The sequence below is a fragment of the Gadus macrocephalus genome, chromosome 16 (assembly GCF_031168955.1).
Source record: "Gadus macrocephalus chromosome 16, ASM3116895v1".
Classification (NCBI taxonomy): Eukaryota; Metazoa; Chordata; class Actinopteri; order Gadiformes; family Gadidae; genus Gadus; species Gadus macrocephalus.
Window position 1 is genome coordinate 23,880,212 of NC_082397.1, and position 14,297 is coordinate 23,894,508.

General features: G+C 43.2%; 1 protein-coding gene and 2 long non-coding RNA genes across 3 annotated transcripts in view; 1 reads left to right on the top strand and 2 right to left on the bottom strand.

Annotated features, from left to right (window-relative positions):
- LOC132475275 (uncharacterized) overlaps window positions 1-14,297 on the bottom strand; it is a 206,464-nt gene that overhangs the window by 136,627 nt on the left and 55,540 nt on the right. The gene's annotated exons all lie outside the window — the stretch shown is intronic.
- dus4l (dihydrouridine synthase 4-like (S. cerevisiae)) lies at window positions 2,554-5,549 on the top strand. Its single transcript, XM_060074274.1, has 6 exons — window positions 2,554-2,849; window positions 3,136-3,257; window positions 3,403-3,520; window positions 3,701-3,823; window positions 4,016-4,242; window positions 5,201-5,549. The coding sequence occupies exons 1-6, from the start codon at window positions 2,770-2,772 to the stop codon at window positions 5,470-5,472; spliced, it is 942 nt and encodes a 313-aa protein (XP_059930257.1). The 5' UTR covers window positions 2,554-2,769; the 3' UTR covers window positions 5,473-5,549.
- Window positions 7,071-8,322, bottom strand: LOC132473918 (uncharacterized). Its single transcript, XR_009529495.1, has 3 exons — window positions 8,071-8,322; window positions 7,900-7,958; window positions 7,071-7,834 (listed from the first exon to the last, which is right to left on the bottom strand). It is a non-coding gene; the product is annotated as an uncharacterized LOC132473918 (long non-coding RNA).

The following is a 14,297-nucleotide window of genomic DNA, read 5'->3' on the forward strand; positions in this document are numbered from 1 at the left end:
TGCATATACTTGGGTTATACATTAAAGAAGAATCGGTTAACTCCATTCACTGAACGGGGCGATCCACTTTATTTCCAGCGCTCCCAACACAGAGGGTGTGTTCGAAACCGCGTACTTGCTTACTACTCCTACTAACTATGACGTCAAATTGAGTAGGCCTAAGCAAGAACTTAGTAAGCGAGTTTAGGTAAGCGAGTAGTATCCGAATGTCTTCTACTTCCGGAAAGATTTTGAGTAAGCATCGCTAGCTTACAAGACGTACTCAACTGCCCCAGAATGCACTGCGTCTATTCAAAAGAACAATGGAAGCAATGGTGCTAAACGGGGAGCCGCAGCAGCAGAGCCCACAGCCATACCGATGTAATTGTTTTTAACATATCACCGCAAATCCTTAGGTTGAAGATGTACTGTGACGTTAAATGTGACGTTTATATATTTATTTATAATATTTATTAACGGCGCCCGGCCGGTAGGTTATTGACACGTCATTTGATTCACGTCATCTGAGGTGGTTAAGTAAGGACGGTCTTCTGAACGTCGATTACTCAAATGGATTACTCAATCATTATTTAAGGATTCGAGAAGTAAGCCAAATATTTAGTAGGTAGTAAGCAGTAAGCAAGTAGGCGGTTTCGAACACACCCAGAGTCTAAACAGCGATCCACACGCAGACACTTCCGTTCTCCTCCTTCAGAATAAGAGTCCCTCACAGGAACTGGGTTACGCATTCATCAGTGCTTTAAGACGTGTTTCCAATAGCTTTGTTGTGCGAAAGAACGGGCTGTGTTCAATTAAATCAAAACCAAAACGGATTGAGCCTTCTTTTTATGTCCATGATTGAGCCCCGTTTATAAACAACCCTTTGTCCGTTGGCTTGCGTCGATACGACAAGTGTCGATACGACATCTGTAAGCGCAGGAGGACACTGAGTCGATCTGGCAGCCGAGTTCTGACACCCACACCGGACGGACGAATTTCGTCCGGAGCCGGAGGTATGAATCGGAATTTAGTGTAATGTAACGTTCACATTCATTGCATTCAATAGAATGACTGATTTGTAAGTACGATTCTGTCGGCTTTTAGCAATATGTAATGGTCATTTTATTTTCCCCTGAAGCATAAGTGAGCGAACTTTGACTCGGGGAATATCGACTGTCGAATATCATCAACCTATGATCGATAATAACTTTTTACTAATTTATTTAATAGTGGGGACAAATTCAAAGATACGAAGTGTTTGTGTTCAGAATTTCAAATAAGATTAAGCAAAAAAAAAAAGAAAAGTCAACCAAATGGAGAACTATTTTAACCCTTAGATGCACGAGTGACTGGACCCTACACTCTTCCATAAGTGGGTCAAAAATGACCCATATTAGAATCAATGTGTTTTTATGCCATTTTTGTCATGAATAATCACTTGTATAATATTTAGTATTATATTTAGGACCACACAAGAATTATTTCATGCTTGAAATATCTATATTTTTCACTTTTTAACATTTTTGAAAAATAAAATTACCCAGAACAGCAATAGAAAAATGTGAACATCCACTGTCTGTCCGTATGTCTGTCTGTAACTGTCCAGTCATTGACAGTTCCTCTCTCTTTTCCCTGTTTTGCCTTCTTGTCTCATCACTGTATGCAGTTCAGACAAACTACCTGTTTCTGGCTGTGATCATTGCACACACGTACATTGCATTTCCCACACCTATTGTTTACTTTGCGATCTTTGTTACTTGGGCAGATCTGACACCTTTCTCTTTGGTTGGCCCTGTCTGCTTCTTTCCTGTGGCTGGGTTGTGGCTTTTGTCACCCCACACCTTTCCATTGCTTCAATAATCGGGGTTTGCAGTTGGGGGCATCCTTCCAGTCGACTTCTCATGTGTGGTGTGACAAGCTCCTTTGACAGCTCTTTGAGGAAGAGCCGTCGTGCATTGGTGATGCCGCTCTTGAATTCTGGGTGCTGAGCCGAGAAAAAGGTGTAGGCATTCAGGGTGGCAATGTCAATTATGTTGTACCACAGCACCATGGGCCACCTCTGTGTTTGGCGCTTGCAGGTGTAGGTACCAACCATCTGGTCAGTGGTGTCTACACCTCCTTTCGTCTTGTTGTAAAATGTGATTATTTCTGTTTTTTTCTTTCTGCTATATAGATTGCTATATAGATTATTGTAAAATAATCTTCCTGAGGGGTGACACTTCTGATATAGTCTGTGTGGTCCACAGTTAATTTATTCCTGACAGCCACAGTTGATAAGAATCAAAGGTTCCCATTGGATTCCATAGAAAATGCATGGGGGTCATTTTTGACCCACTTATGGAAGCTTGGGGTAGTAAACAAAAAACTACAATTTCTTAAAATGTATAGAGGGTAAGTTAAAAATGTTAATGGCATTATATCAAAAACATGTTTTTTGAGGAATACCTGGAACATGAAATGATAAGAATTTTTCATTACGAAGATATTTCAAGAAAACAACCTCACCGGGTCATTTTTGACCCACTTATGCATCTAAGGGTTAAAAGCGTTGTTCAGTTCTGGTGCGAGCTGGTGACGTCATCCGGAAGCGCCCATAACACTTCCACCGCACAGCCCCCGCTTCATTCCAGCGTCTGACGTTAAGTACCGAGATCTGTAACACGACCACGGGAGGGTTGTGTGCTTGTCCATCCGTAACATGAGCTTTAACACTAAATTAGTGTTGTCTGTGGTCCATCTATAATATGAGCACTGACACTAAGGTAGGCTCGTAAGTGGTCCATCTATAACATGGAGACTAATAACATAATGGACATGTTCGAGGAGGGAAAGGTCCTCAAGATCTGCGCCCCCATGGTTCGATACTCAAAGTAAGCTTTAATAACATTAATCGGGGTTTATTGGTTTGTACAGCTGCGGGGATGCTGTGCGTTATCGCTGTGAAGTAGAAAATGCTGCTACCGATCTTTACTTATTTGTTTGCATAATTTTATTTTGACATATCTTTATTTACTTTGTCTTATATTGTTGCTGCTATGTGGCTGTTAAGGAACCAAGCCTAATAATTGTACTCCTGTGTAGTCTACTTGTACAATAAGATGTAGTATATGTCATTCTGATTCTCACTTAACTTGTGTTCAATTCAATCGGTTTTAGGCTGCCATTCAGGTGTTTGGTGAGGAGATATGACTGCGATATCTGCTTCACTCCCATGATAGTGGCTGCAGACTTCATGCGTTCCAACAAGGCCAGAGATAGTGAATTCACCACCAATGACTGTAACTATCTTTTGCTCTTTAAACACAATAACGTTGAATTATCAGTGGATTGAATGTTGCAGAACGCAACATAATTGAAGCAATATATAACGTGTTGTTAAGAAGCTATTAGTGCACATGATACTTTATCATTATTTATTTTCAGCTGACCGACCATTGATAGTGCAGTTTGCCTCCAGTGATGCCCAGACCCTGGCTGATGCAGCCTGTGTGGTCGCTCCTTTCTCGGATGGAGTTGACCTGAACTGTGGCTGTCCCCAGAGGTGCTGAAATCGTTGACCATTTGTGTGTTCTGCTCAAGGTTTTGTCATTGTTAAAACAACACAGCACCGAATGGATAGGACACAGCGTTTGTGTATAATGTGTGTTCTTTGATTGTCATAAAATAAACGCAATGAAACAGTAGCACTATTCAACCATATATTTTCTTTAACCAATCTCAGGTGGGCCATGGCTGAGGGGTACGGTGCTTGCCTCATCAATAAGCCCGATCTGGTCCGAGACATGGTTCGCCTAGTCCGAAACCAAGTAGCAAAACCCAACTATTCAACCTCTATAAAAATAAGGTATACTTGCTTAATGGTCATTGCTGAGTACAGAGTGTATATGTTATACAAAAAAAATGTGTGTGCCTGCACAAACCGGTTGCAATTCAAAATTAATTTACATTTGTAACCCGCCAGACAAGTTCATTGTGCAAATAAGACTCGCTCATCTTATTGTCTTGCGCCTCCATCATGAGTATCTCTACTTTGCAGGATCCACAAGGACCTTAGGCGGACCGTAGACCTGTGCCAGCAGGCTGAGGCCGCCGGTGCGTCCTGGATCACGGTCCACGGGCGCACCGCGGACGAGCGCCACCAGCCGGTCAATTACAACGCCATACAGACCATAAAGGACAGCGTCTCGGTGCCTGTTATTGCCAACGGAGATGTAAGGAACCTCCGGGACGTGGAGGCCATGCACCGGCTCACTGGTGTGGATGGTAGGTTTTCATTGCTTTCTTAACTTTGTAGATTGCCAGCTGTTATCCAAAGAGTTATCCTGGATACAGAAACGTGTTATTAAGGGGGGGGCAGTAGCTTAGGAGGTAGATCGGGTTGACTGGTATCCAGAAGGTTGCTATTTCGATCCCCGGCTCATCCTCGCTGAGTGTCGAGGTGTCCCTGAGCAAGACACCTCACCCTGACTGCTCCTGACGAGCTGGCTTTCGCCCTGTGTGGTTGACTCCGCCGTCGGTGTGAATGTGTGAAAGAATGGTTGTAAGTTGCTTTGGATAAAAGCGTCAGCAAAATCTCCTTAATGTCTGGCTCAAATGGCATCTCTCCACTATACTATATTTTACTATACTATACTGCTGGGTTGAGTTAGCCTCGACCCAGCAGCAGTTGTTTTTCCACTGCAATATAGGCTCCCCACTTGAGTGTTTTTAACTGTTGATGCATACTTACAGTATTTGTAGCCTTTTTGTTTGATATAATAAAATGACATTAATTAGTTTAGAAGACTTTTATTGAAATAGGTCGGAACCCACGGTGATCTCTGCTATGATGAATTCAGCTGGACGTTCAATCTTTCCCCTTTTTTGCATCCAAATTTCAGTAGCCATTGAGAGCTGATTGGACAAGGTTTCACATGTATTGTCCAATGTGTTTAAAAAATTGAATTGTTTTGGAAGAGAATATCGTCCGACTAAAACCACTGTGCTCCGCTTGTGTCGAAACCTTCATTAACCTTTTTAATTAGGTTGTAGAGTTATAGGAATAGAACAAATCATAAGGATTTAAGCTGTTGGTAACTCTATTCATACTCTGGGCACTAAGATGTGTCTCAGACAGAAGACTCAGTTTATTGTATTTATATACAATAAACGTCTAAAATCTATATTCCTACAATCTGAGAGACATTTTTTTCCCCCTTTTCTTTTCTTCTTTCCTTATAAGGTGTCATGGCCGCCCGGGGTCTACTCGCTAACCCAGCTATGTTTGCCGGCTACGAGGGCACTCCGCTGCAGTGTGTCTGGGACTGGGTAGACATTGCAACAGAGCAAGGCACCCCTTTCACCTGCTTCCACCACCATCTAATGTACATGCTGGAGAGGGTCAGTTCTCAGCCAGAGAGAAAAGTGTTCAACTCTCTCTACGGTACTGCAGCGGTAATCGACTACCTGCATGAAACATACGGGCCAGTCCAAGATTGCGGGATGTCAACTTAAGTGTCTATTTTGTTTTTAATTACATTTTATGAAGAGTGTATATATACATATGTTGGTTAATAAAATCGTACTTTTTGCCTGATTTGTATTTATTGTGAAGAACAGTATTTTGTCAAATTTATTTAAGCAGCAGACTTACAAGATTAAGTCAGTGTTTCTGGGTCAGGGGGTATATATGGGTGATCAGCTGCAAGGTACAGGAGTGATGGACTGATGGCTGGAGTATAATATTAAAGTATAATATTAATTTCACAAATGCTTCATCACCTTGGTCTGGCAAGCAGCAATATAAGACTTAACCTGCTTTTATGTGAATTTTGAAGCAGCTAATCAGTAAACGTGATGGAAACACCAAAATTTGCATAAAAATCCTCTAATTCGCGAGTTTTTTACGCTCGCTTGAGGTGGTTTTGGACTTGTGCGAAAGAGAGTAAATGTGCAAAATGGGAGATGGAAACACACTTTTCGAAACAGCTGTGACGTAGCGAACAGTGAACACAGCACTAACAACGTCTTTCCGATTTCCGCATAACGACCGGCCATAGCAACCCTGCGGACATCAAGTTGTAGGGTCAATATGTATCTATTTTTAAGCGTTTGTATACATAGACATCCTATATCATATATATATATGATATGTTACATATTTTAAGCACATAAGCTGCCCCCACATAGCCACATGGGAGTAAGATCGAACACATAAGCTGAAATTACTATACATATCCACAAGGGGAGCAGGACCCGACATACAAGCTGCAATAACTACTCCAGCTACAGATGGCAGCACCTTTAGACAGGTGAGGAGGGCGGAGCCAATACGTCACATAGGCCACGCATACGTCACATAGGCCACACCTACTTGATACAAACCAGAGCGGGAGTCAGACTCGAGGTCAGAAACATAGGGAAGCCCCGTTGAAAGACCCGGGGCTGGAAGATAGATCTGCGGTATTTTTTCCATGTGTGTTAAATACAATTCCCCTCCTTTTGCTTCATAGTTACCATACCGAAATACTTAAAGGAGACATATTATGGTGTTTTCCCAACAAGTAAACATACTATTTGAGTTCTGTTTGCTGGTAATAGCTTCTAGGAAAATATTGTCCACCGCTATTCCCCTCTGTTTCAGTCCCTTCAGAATGCGCTGTTTCTGCTGCCCATTGACCAATGAGCTGTCAGACTGAACCACAGCATGGAGGAGAAGGGATTGTTGCCATTTGCTGACTCCGGAGCCCTGTTTCAGGTAGCTGGTTTTGAGGCAACCCCGAGTTTGTTCGCTCTGAGTTAGCGGAAACTCTGGGTTTTCCGTTTCAGGTAGCAGGTTCAGCGCAACCGAGAGTTAGTTGCTGCGGCAACATACGCCGTGGGTCTAACCTGCTCGGGAGGTGGTTAGACCTACTCTGAGTAGCTATCGTTTTTCAGCGCTATCATTTATTTAGACCACCTTCTCAGCCCCCATGTTAACTGTCAAACGCACCGGGGGCATGCTTTAAGTTTAAGTTTTGTTTTTTTAACGCAATTAACGCATGTGCAGAATGATCCGCCCCGTGCATCCCACCCGCTCTGTACTATAGTCACTTAACTTTAACGTTGTGGCTTTACCATGATCAGAGTAGCTGACTAACCAAGGACCTATAACTGCTGCAAGTCAAGAAACTCATTTTAAGAATGCAAGGCAGAAAAGACCCTGGTACTGCTTTTAACCAGATGCTGTTCTTCTCTACATGCACATGCACATGCTCAGCATAATCGTCTGCATTGTTCACTGAAGTAAAACCCTTTGAGTAAACTGTTCAACAAAATAACTTGTCCCACCACAGCCCGTGTTTTAATAAAGACAATCTACTTTTTATGAGGATTTCTTTATTTCCTGAAAGCACAAAAAAAGAAAAGTCATTCATATTGGGTATGTTTTTAGAGCAGGGAACAGTATCCCAGTTTGCACTTCACCCACCTTTAACAATATGTTCCAAAATTTGGATCTCCAAAGCATCCTTTGCATCTTTTGCCTAAGGTGGTCCCTTTCCAAGTCTGCTTTGTGTATTTGCTTTTCTAGATAGATTTTATGTAGCTCTTTGACTGGAAGCTATAGGAATGCAAAAAATGACATTGGATTTCACAGTGCCAAGTAGAGCGTTACATTTTAATTCCAGGGAGAATCTTAGAGAGGTAAGCTGTGATTTAGAAGTGGATGGCCTCTCATTGGATTTGACTTCATCCTGTTAGAGAGAAAGAAGATGTCAGTTTTAAATTGTACAACGCTATCATCAACTTTAAGACGTTATTTTTAAAAGATGTTAACCTCAATAGGCCTTTCCTCTTCCCTTTCGAATGCCGCAGACAATGTTTCTCCATCATCTTCCTGTAATGACATTAACAGTTGGGTTCAGCAATTACCAAGACATTATTAATAATCTGAATTGTTACAATTGCATGGAGGTTGGTGAGGGCATCTGGTTCAAGTAGGGCGATGACGCCATCAGTAACTGGAAGAAAATGATTAGACAGGGAAATTATTACTTGAGCCAGAATATTGTCCCATCTAATTTGCAACGCGCTGGGTTGCATGTACATATTTAATTATTTTGAATAACCAACCTCTTATAAAGGCACTTCTATCCTGGGGGGTGGGGGGATCAGAGGAGCACCCCCCAGGGATGCCCTAAGCCACAGGACGCATACTCTGTTGGCTGAGGGCCATCTCCTCAGCCTCTGTGAGGGCTGCAGGTGGTGGACCCCCTCCAGTCTTCCGGGCCTCTGCTTTTCTTCGATTTGCTAACATGGAGGAAAATGTTACCCTAATATTCAGTAAGCGCTATTTTGAAGACATACATGCATACATAATGCATTTTGCCTAGGTGTAGCCAGTACCGCGGGAAGTAGGGGTGCTGGGGGTGCTGCAGCACCCCCTGTCTGAGGCCCTGTCTTATCACAGAAAACGATAATTTCTAAAAACTCCGGCCAAAGTGGAGATTTCTGAAAACGTCGGTTATGTGTTGTCGTGTCAACTTGGAGAAACAGGATTTTAGGTTCTGAAGCGTCACATCACATTATGCACCAGGAAATGCTTAACGTCATGTGAGCGCCCGCTGTCTGTCCACACGAACGAACCGGGGGATTATTTGTTTATCAACACGGCGGATGCGCGCACAAAAAGAAAATGTGTTTGACCGGTTGCCATGGTTATCTCTGTGTGGTTCATTTGCAGTTGTGGTGTTTTTATGCGTTTTGATGTAAACGACAACTTTTTGGAAAACGATGTTGTGTGCACAATGTTATTTTTTAAAACGGAGGGGGGGAAATATTCGTTTCTATAAATACCCTGCTACGTATAAACGTGGCCTGATCCCTCTTCAAAAATAAAACTAGAACTGCAAGCAGTTATCCAGGGGTCCAAGCGATGTGCATTTCGCCGGCACAACGCGAAGGATGTATTCAAAACGCTACCGTGAACCTGTGGATATAAAGGTTTTGACTGTGAGAGGTTCGGTGTGGGAGTTTCGGCCCCAAACGCATTTTCCGCTACCGTTTCGTCGTCGACGGTTGGATCAAAATAGTTTTTACTGATTTGCAACGTGAAACATATATTCAAAACGCTACCGTTTCGTCAACGATGGTCGGATCAAAATAGTTTTGCTGATTTCTTGTCGTGTGCATCGGAAGATGTCGTGCGCAAAGTTTGGTGTCGATCGGGCAAGAAATGTGCGAGGATTAGCGAAAAGGCAGTTTAGCGGTTTTCGCCATTTTGCGAATAAATTATATCGACGCAAATGGGCGTGGCCTATGCCAAAAGATGCAGCTGACTCCAGTGAATCTATGCGTATAACGTTTTTGACTGTGGGAGTTTCGGTGTGGGAGTTATAGCCCCAAACGCGTTTTCAGAACATTCCATTGGCCAATTAGGAGATATACAATTTCCTCGTTTATGGCGCCCCCTTCTGGCGAAATTTTCTGAAGAGAATTTTCCTTTTCCAAATAACTCCCGCCCACACAAATAATTCTTGGCCATATTTATTATATAGACTCGGGTTGGCCCCTAGATGGTTTCCCTTGAGATTGAAGAACATTCCTTTGGCCAATTAGAAGATATACAATTTCCTCATTTATAGCGCCCCCTTATAGCTACATTTTCCGATTTGTTTACCGAACGCCTTAAGGGTAGCACCAACTTGTGTGTAAAATTTGGACTCGATCAGATGTCTAATTTTGTTTTTTCTTTGGATTTTTGATTTTCGACGTAAAACGTAGCTAAGCAACAAATATTCAAAACGCTGCGTTTTCGTCGTCGACGGTCGGATCAAAATAGTTTTCAATAATTTCATTTCGTGTGCGTCTGAAGATGTCGTGTGAAAAGTTTGGTGTCGGGCAAGAAATGTGGGAGGAGTAGCGAAAAGGCAGTTTAGCGGTTTTCGCGATTTTGCGAAAAAAGATTTCCAGACGCAAATGCCAAAAGATGCAGCAGACTCCAGTGAATCTGTGGGTATAACGTTTTGGACTGCGGGAGGTTCGGTGTGGGAGTTATAGCCCCAAACGCGTATTCCTTGGTATAGCGCCACCTAGGGACCGGCAGGTTTGAATTTTGTCGTCTGAGTAGCGGTGCCGGACCAGGATCTAGTCATGCTATTGGCGTGTCTGCACCATTTACGGTTTGGGCTGTGGTCCCACTTTCGGGGGGAAGCACAATAAAAATCCTTACAAAAACAATAGGGATCCAACCTGTTGGCTTGGACCCCTAATAAATACATAAATAAATAAGAATCCTGCTTCTCTTGCCCCCTAGCTGTGTTGACGTTGCACAGAAACCCGTATATGGAATGGTAGTCGTGCTAGCTGACCACAGATGGCATCATGGCGCAAAAACGCATTTCAGACTTTATTGGGAAAAAACCTCAACAAAACCAAAACAAAAGGAGATGCAACAGCGCCCCGCAGTGATCAAGCTAACGTCCCAGGTAGAAATGCTAACGTTTCAGAGGCACCACATCAACCAACTAGCTTCAGATTTCCAGGAAGGCCGTTTGGGAAAGAAACGTTTTGTCGTTCATTCAATGCGAGCTGGTTTACCAAATGGAGTTGGCTGCATTATATTGAGGACGGTGATCGTGTTGTTTCTTTCAGCTGTGTCAAAGCAGTGGAGAAATGTCTAATTAATGAAGAGAGTGTACGGTTTGACAGCTGTTTTGTAAAGGGAGGCTTCACAAACTGGCGGAAAGCCACAGAAAAATTCAAGGAGCACGAGAAGTCTCACCTTCACAGCCATGCCATTCAAAAAATATCTGCTCTAAAAAACACCCCAATTAACGCACTTTTATCTGACGCTGCCCGCCAAGCTCAGAATACAGCAAGACATGTTCTGGGACTGATGTTCAGATCAGTGCGCTTCCTGGAAAAGAAGGGGGTGGCTTTTCGGGGTGAAAGCAACCATGATGGCATTTTGTATGAACTTATGCTGGAACGTACCTACAACCTCCCAAAAGAGAGAGAATGGATCCCCAGGAGAGATAAATGGCTCTCGGACACAATTCAGAATGAAGTCATTCAACAATATGCCTGCTCCATTCAGAGTGAGATTGTGTCCCGTGCCGCAAATTGTCCCTGCTATGGACTCACAGCCGATGGTACCACGGACGCCAGTACGATGGAACAATTTTCATTGACGCTGCAATATGTGGACGACAACATGGAGACTCATTCTGATTTCCTTGGATTTTACAATGCTCCTGACAGCAGCGGGGAGACACTGTTCAAGTGCATCAGGGATGTATTTCTTAGGCTGAACATCCCAATTGAACGTATCCAGGGATACTGTTTTGACGGAGCCAGTAATATGTCGGGACGGTTTTCGGGTGTTCAGGCACGGCTGAAAGAACTATGTCCTGAGTCTCTGTTTGTGCACTGTGCCAACCACTTACTTGACCTACTTCTACTATACTGGCTGTATGTCCGACAAGATGGTGCATACGAACAACAGCTATCAAGCGTGTATGCAATGCCTACATACATATCATTGAAACTTTGGAGCAGCTTAAGGATGACAAAACTGTGAGAGGAGAGACCAGAGCCAAGATCGGAGGCCTGTATAAGCAGGCGCTGAAAGCTACTTTGGCCTCCTGTGCTGCGAAGCGCTTTTCGAGCCTTGTGAGGCAGTGGCTAGGAGTTTGCAGCACTCCAAAGCCAGCGCACTGGGTGCCCTTGAATGCACCGAATTCCTGGGCAAACGTATGGAAGCGCTGCGAGATGATAAAGTGGTGGAGAACATGCTGCACAAGGTATCCACCACAGCTGGACTGAAAATGCCTGACGAGCGGATGAAAAAAACACCAGTTCGCTATCGGCACACAGCAGAGCCAGAGGCAGCAGCGCAGCACTCATGGCGTTGTGAGTTTTTTGAATCAGTGGACTTGGTGACAGAACAAGAGGGAGAAGGTGGTTATTCAGGCAGCCAAAAAGGAACACACATTGAATGTTGATTCCCTGCACCTTCCTGTGCACTTTGACAGGGGCCGACTAGAGATGCAGCTAAAGATGATTGGAGACGTCTTCGGCTGTCTTCAAAGAGGCTGAAAACCTTATCAAACTGTGCCTATGTCTCCCATCTCAGCTGCATCATCCGAGAGAACATTTTCTGCTCTGCGCCGCCTGAAGACATGGCTTCGAACAACCATGACCCAAAAAAGGCTGACGCACCTTGCTCTCATGCATGTGCATGGACACATCTTGGACAGTCTGGACATTGACAGCCTAATGAGGAGTTTCATTAGCGCCAACCCGGAGAGGAAGGCCACATTTGGAGTTGTGTAGCGATAAGAGTCTACACTTCTTTTTCCATTGCTGCTGCCGCGCAGCATGCCTTTGCGCACGGTGTTCAGCACCACAGTTACATGGACAGCTTTATAATTTGTTTACTGTCTGTTGCCAGCAGCACCATGAATAGTTATATAGAGTTTGTCATACAATGTTTGTTCTGGTTCCATTATGTTTGTGTACACGCATACAAATACACAGGATGTTGCTTATAATTCGCTCTACTGTTGTGTAAGTTTTTTGTTCACACCGCAATACCTAATTGTATTTATTTCATGATTTTCTCTTTATTTCATATAAATGCGTATACCGTATTGGTCCGAATATAAACACAGACCCCATTGTAAGACGACCTATATTTGGAAAAAATATTTGAAGACCAGGGGCCGTATTCACAAAGCATTTTATCTTACTGCTAGGAGTGCTCCTAACTCGCGCTAAAACATTTTACGTTGGAGTTTTTTCTTAAAAGTTATTGACAAAGCCGCTGAGACCTACTCTTACTAAGGATAAATCACAAAGAGTGAACTAAGAGTGACGCGCCGTTGCTATGGATTACGTCAATTCTCATGCACGAGTTTAGAAGCAGTCAGTTCGGTGATTGGTTGTTCAGACGAGCCCACTGAATCACCGAAAAACAAGGAAATAGCCTAGGCTAGAAATGAATTCCTATTAAGTAGTTATAGTGCAGTTAGCAGAATACACGCATGATGACAATTTTGTGCAGACCACGATAATGACGTTGTAGCCTGCACGTTCAAGAGAGAGAAAGCAAACAATAAAAATACGTACAATTTAAAAGAAAATAAATGTTATGAACTACACAAGTGTTGACTGATTTGTGCCAAGGTGTTTACCTAAAATGTGTTTTCAAAGTGATCCCTAAATGCCGGTCCACTCGGTTCCACACGGCCAAATTCATTGTCATGTTGATCGCCATCATCATCATCATCATCATCACCATCGTCTGGCTGTGGAATGTTCCTCCGCTTGCAGAGGTTGTGTAGAATGGCACATACAGTAATGACTGTGCTTGCCCTCTCTGGGGTGAGGCGTATTTCGCCGTGGAGGACATGAACCGACGTTTCATCTGCCCAATTCCTCTCTCCACAACATTTCGTGTATGTTTGTGTGCTCTAGCATATATGGAAGAAATCAGTAAACAATAATAAATATGGATTCAACAAATAAAAGGCGTCAAAGAGCCAATACGATGTGTTTTACACGTAGGACTAAGCGTAATATGCATAATCACTTACATGTTATACTTTAACTGTGCTCCCGGTTGTGGATTGAGGTAGGGTGTCTAGAGCCACGTCTTGCATGGATAGTCACTGTCTCCCAGCAAGTGACACCCAACTGGTACATCTCAAAAAGCTGCCTCAGACCGCTCTCCATTAAAATGCGAATCATGGGTAGCTGAAGATCCAGGCCACTTTGCAACAACATCCAGTAGGCTATGTTAAAATTTGCATCAAAAACAACCTGCGTGTTGATGGAATGCACTTTCGTCCTATTGACGAACACGTCCTCGTCTTTTGATGGCGCAATTATTTTTATGTGCGTCCCGTCAATTGCACCGACCACACCGGGCATACCTGCAATTGCCATGAAGTTGGCTTTGATCCTGTGTAATTGTTGAATGTCCAAAGGAAAGTTTATGGCACGGCTGACTGATGGTTGCGATATTTTTAAATCGTCGGCATTGCAAAGTTGCATTTCCCCTGTTGCTAAATAACGTAGTGTGGCCAAACATTTTATTTCGGGACTAATCAGATTATTCCTGTTAGTCGGGGATGTTATTGCATTGCGATTAACTCCACAACAAGTTTAATACCCTAACATTTCGTCTCGCAGGCATTTACGATTCTTTGTGAATAGGTCTTACTGAGTTAGGAGTCCTCTTGAGGACTTTTAAGCTCTCCTAGACTTAGGTGCTACTTTTAGGCCTAAAATACTTTGTGAATTGCTCTTAGTGAAAAAAGTTAGGAGTCCTAAATTTAAGAGTGACACGCCCATTA